Consider the following 5,000-nt stretch of genomic DNA (forward strand, 5'->3'; position numbering starts at 1 on the left):
TGGATGGATGGATGAATATTACAATAGTAAGAACAAGAGAAACGAAATAAAAAATGGGCAAATACATTAAGAAAAAAAAGTCAAAGAAATAATTGTAAATTGTAGAAGAAATTTGGTTGCAGGGAAAAATAAAAAAATATAAAAAAGTAAATCAGTGGATTGACAGTTTGATATAAAATAAAAAAATAAAGTCATAAACATTGCTTATGTCATGTCCGCTCTCACTGAAACCCCGCCCACTTGGGACTGAGTGAATGACACTCGGGGGGCGTGGTCAGAACCCGCCCCTCGCCCAATCGCGTGCCGTGGGCGGAGCGCGCGGTGCCGCTCGCGAGCTCCTGTTCATGTGTCACTTCTGAAACAAAAGCAGTGCGCGCGACACTTTATTACTGTATCTCTGATGGTGGGTTTGAAGGTGGTGATGGTGGAGATGTTTCTCCTACCTGAAGCTCAGTGACACACGGACACGCCGCCAAAGCGCCGGATTATCCTCCTCCTCCTGCACCTCCTGCTTCTCCTACTGCCTCTTCTCCACCTCCTGCTTCATCATCTCAGGCACCTCCTTCTCTTTCTTATTCTCCACTTCCACCGCCTGGCTTTTAAACTTGTTCCTCGGTTCTCCCCGGGTCTGGAGCAGGAGTGGCCTCCGGATCGCTCTTCATTCCCCTGCGAGGAGAAAAACCGGACCACTGTCCCCGAGCGCACGCTTTTTCCCGCCTCTTTTTATTAATGAGGTTTATTTCTCCTCTGAGAACAGAAAGATAGATAGAGAGAGAGAGAGAGAGAGAGAGAGAGAGAGAGAGAGAGAGATTTCCGAGCTGAGGAATAAATACAAATAAAAGTGTGTGTGAAAGAAAAAAAAAAGAGTGGGATAGACTGAAAGAGAGAGGGAGAGAGATAGTGATAGAGGGAGAGAGATAGAGAGAGGGAGAGGGGGATGGAGGAGCAGCCGCGGTTGATGCACCCTCACGGCGTGGGCTTGGCCGGTCACCCGGGCCTCACGCACCGTCCCCCGGACGTGACCGCGGGAAGCGACGGCGACTCCAGGAAGCAGGACATCGGGGACATTTTACAGCAGATCATGACCATAACGGACCAGAGTCTGGATGAAGCTCAGGCCAGGTAACTTCTCCTCCTCCAAACTCACAGCTCTTTATTCACTCCTGTTTATTTCTCCGCTTATTCAATCAGTCAGCAGTTTGTTCAGTTTCCGAACATGACCGAGGGAAACTTTTTTTTCCATCCCCGATCTTCTTCTCCCTTCATCAGCACTTCTGTCTCCTACACTACTTAGTGCACTTCATACCCGTAATGACCTGTTTAATATTCAGTCTGGATTTAATTATAATTAAATATATTATATACAGGAGCAGTGGAACTCCAACCTTCTCCAAACATCACACACCTTTTTGTTTAAAGTTTAAATTATTTATAATATATAATTTAATAGTTAATTTTTTGCAAAATAAAATTATTAAATTTGATTGGACAGTTTTATATATATATTTCAAAATATACTGTACATTATGAATATTCCAAAACACTGCACAAAAATTAAATTTTATATATATTATATATTATATATATATATATATATATGTCAAATTTTTTTATTAATTATTATTTATTACATCGAATATAGAACATTTATTTTATAATTAAATTGAAAAAAGATTCTTATTATTATTCTTATTATGAATATAATAAGAGACAAATGTGTTCATACACACACTGCAAACTGATTAAGAATACTTTATAATGAATTTAATAAGTATGTACAGTATGTAATCTCACACACCGGTATTTTATATACAATCATTAAAAATGTTTATTATTTGGATAAAATAATAAAACATATTTTATTAATTGGATAAAATCGTAGATATGTATTATTTACTTGTAAATATCATTTACTGTTTTAATAAAACATGGATAAATATTGATCAATAAACCGATCATTTTGCTAAAAATATTGTTTATGATTTATTATTCTTTTAAAACTATGAAAACTTTTGAAGTGCATTTATAAAATAATAATTTTTAATAGCGTTAATTATTGCAATAGAAAAGATTAGAATGTATATAGACTTTATATGAAGCAATATTATTAAATTTTGTTATTTATTAGATATAAAAGTTCAAATATTTTCTTTGCTTATAAAATTATTGGAAAAAAATAGAAGCTTCAGAACATATTTCACTAAATCATCTCAAATGCAGTAATACTGCTGCTACTACTACTAATATATTTTATTATTATTATTATTATTATTATTATTATTATTATTATTATTATTAATACTGTAAAAGTTTTTATTTTTAACACGAATGGAAAACGATTGTTTGTATGAACACGTGAATATAAATAAAGACACAACACGTTGTGGGCGTTTTGTTCGTCAGTGTGTTGATGTCGGCAGGAGGTGGTGTGTGTATGAAGCACTGCGTTACACAATGCACTTACTTCATAATACAGTTGTTTTCTGAACTAAGATTACAATATAATATTTGAATATTTAAACACAATTAATTAAAATAACTAGTGTTTTTGGCATCTTCAGATCTGTAAGCGTATGTTATGAGGTGTAAATTTTACGCTGTGTGGCGGGTTAATGGAGTGACTTTTACTAATAAATGTCTGAGCTGAAGAATTTAGTTTACTAACAAAATATCCTGCTGAACGTAAACAGTTAGGCCACGCCCCTTTGCTGACCACTAAAGGCCACACCTCCTTCAAAAGGGCTGACACCCATTTACCAGGCCTTCTTTAAAGGGACTAAAACACATGTGCCACACCCACAGAGGCCACGCCCTCTTTACTGACAATGACAAACAGGTGAAGCTGGGACTGACACAGATACACCACGCCGGCTTTACTAAGGTGAACAAGTATACATCACATTAACAGTGAGTTACAGGTATGGAGGCCACACCCCCTTTTCTTGTGATCGACACACACAACAGCCACGCCCCCTTACCTGTAACTGTCCGGTATATTGTCTACAGCTCCTTCACTTACATGCAGAGGCCCTCTGACTTTCCCTCTGAATGGCAGCATATAAACCACACATACTTCCCTGTGTTTCTGACAGGTGTATAAGCCATGCCCCATCCGCTGTGACTGACAAGTGTATAAGCCACGCCCCCTTTGCTGTGACTGACAGAAATGCCGAAGCAGAGAGGTGTGTGTGAGTGTGTTTGAGAGAGCGATGTAATAATCAGGCGCATCATACTGAAGTTATGACGTTTATTTATTTTGTCTCTGCAGGAAACACGCTCTGAACTGTCACCGCATGAAACCGGCACTCTTCAACGTTCTGTGTGAAATTAAAGAGAAAACAGGTGAGTGCTGTCTCCCCGAGTCATGTCGAGATATCACGGGAATAACGGGAATAACGGGAATACTCAAACGCAGTAGGGCTGATTTTCAATCAATCTGTCTGGCTATATATCACTATAAACATATTTATTTATTATCTACACTTATAACAACATTGCATTGATTTAAACCAGAGAATGTACTCATTACACCCACCATATAGAGTATACCCACTGTACCAATTATACCCACTCATTATACCCACTGTACCAATTATACCCACTCATTATACCCACTGTACCAATTATACCCACTCATTATACCCACTGTACCAATTATACCCACTCATTATACACACTGTACCAATTATACCCACTCATTATACCCACTGTACCAATTATACCCACTCATTATACCCACTGTACCAATTATACCCACTCATTATACCCACTGTACCAATTATACCCACTCATTATACCCACTCATTATACCCACTGTACCAATTATACCCACTCATTATACCCACTCATTATACCCACTGTACCAATTATACCCACTCATTATACCCACTGTACCAATTATACCCACTCATTATACCCACTGTACCAATTATACCCACTCATTATACCCACTGTACCAATTATACCCACTCATTATACCCACTCATTATACCCACTGTACCAATTATACCCACTCATTATACCCACTCATTATACCCACTGTACCAATTATACCCACTCATTATACCCACTGTACCAATTATACCCACTCATTATACCCACTGTACCAATTACACCCACTCATTATACCCACTGTACCATTTACACTCATTATACCCACTGTACCAATTATACCCACTCATTATACCCACTGTACCACTTATACCCACTCATTATACCCACTGTACCAATTACACTTATTATACCCACTCATTATACCCACTGTACCAATTATACCCACTCATTATACCCACTGTACCAATTATACCCACTCATTATACCCACTGTACCAATTATACCCACTCATTATACCCACTGTACCAATTACACTCATTATACCCACTGTACCAATTATACCCACTCATTATACCCACTCATTATACCCACTGTACCAATTATACCCACTCATTAAACCCACTGTACCAATTACACTCATTATACCCACTGTACCAATTATACCCACTCATTATACCCACTCATTATACCCACTGTACCAATTATACCCACTCATTATACCCACTGTACCAATTACACTCATTATACTCACTGTACCAATTATACCCACTCATTATACCCACTCATTATACCCACTGTACCAATTATACCCACTCATTAAACCCACTGTACCACTTATACCCACTCATTATACCCACTCGTTATACCCACTGTACCAATTATACTTATTATACCCACTATAAGCTTTATACCCAATACACACATTATTCCAACTATACCAGTACACTCATTACAACCAGTACACTCATTATACCCAGTATACCCACTATACCCAGTATACTCACTATACCTTTTTTCCCAGTATACCTTTTATGTTGATTATACACTGTATAATAATTATCCCCAGCATACTCATTATACCCAGTAAACCCACTCTACTCATTAGAGTCTACTTTATATACCAACTACACTCAGTATGCTTTTATATGCAGTATGCCACTATACCT

At 37.7% G+C, this 5,000-nt stretch overlaps 1 protein-coding gene across 4 annotated transcripts in view; it reads left to right on the top strand.

The window, feature by feature from the left end:
• The first annotated feature begins 311 nt into the window (after positions 1–311).
• The window catches only part of pbx1a (pre-B-cell leukemia homeobox 1a), a 53,989-nt gene continuing 49,300 nt past the window's right edge, over positions 312–5,000 (top strand). For 3 of the 4 annotated variants that reach the window (XM_083525158.1, XM_083525159.1, XM_083525163.1), the window contains exons 1-2: positions 312–1,122; positions 3,269–3,342. In XM_083525158.1, coding sequence (XP_083381284.1) covers positions 938–1,122; positions 3,269–3,342 — 259 coding nt within the window. In that variant the 5' untranslated portion in view covers positions 312–937. Of the gene's footprint in view, positions 1,123–3,097; positions 3,183–3,268; positions 3,343–5,000 lie in introns of those variants that run through there. The other variant, XM_083525162.1, reaches the window with a different exon arrangement.

The sequence above is a fragment of the Silurus aristotelis genome, assembly GCF_946808225.1.
Source record: "Silurus aristotelis genome assembly, chromosome: 22".
NCBI lineage: Eukaryota > Metazoa > Chordata > Actinopteri > Siluriformes > Siluridae > Silurus > Silurus aristotelis.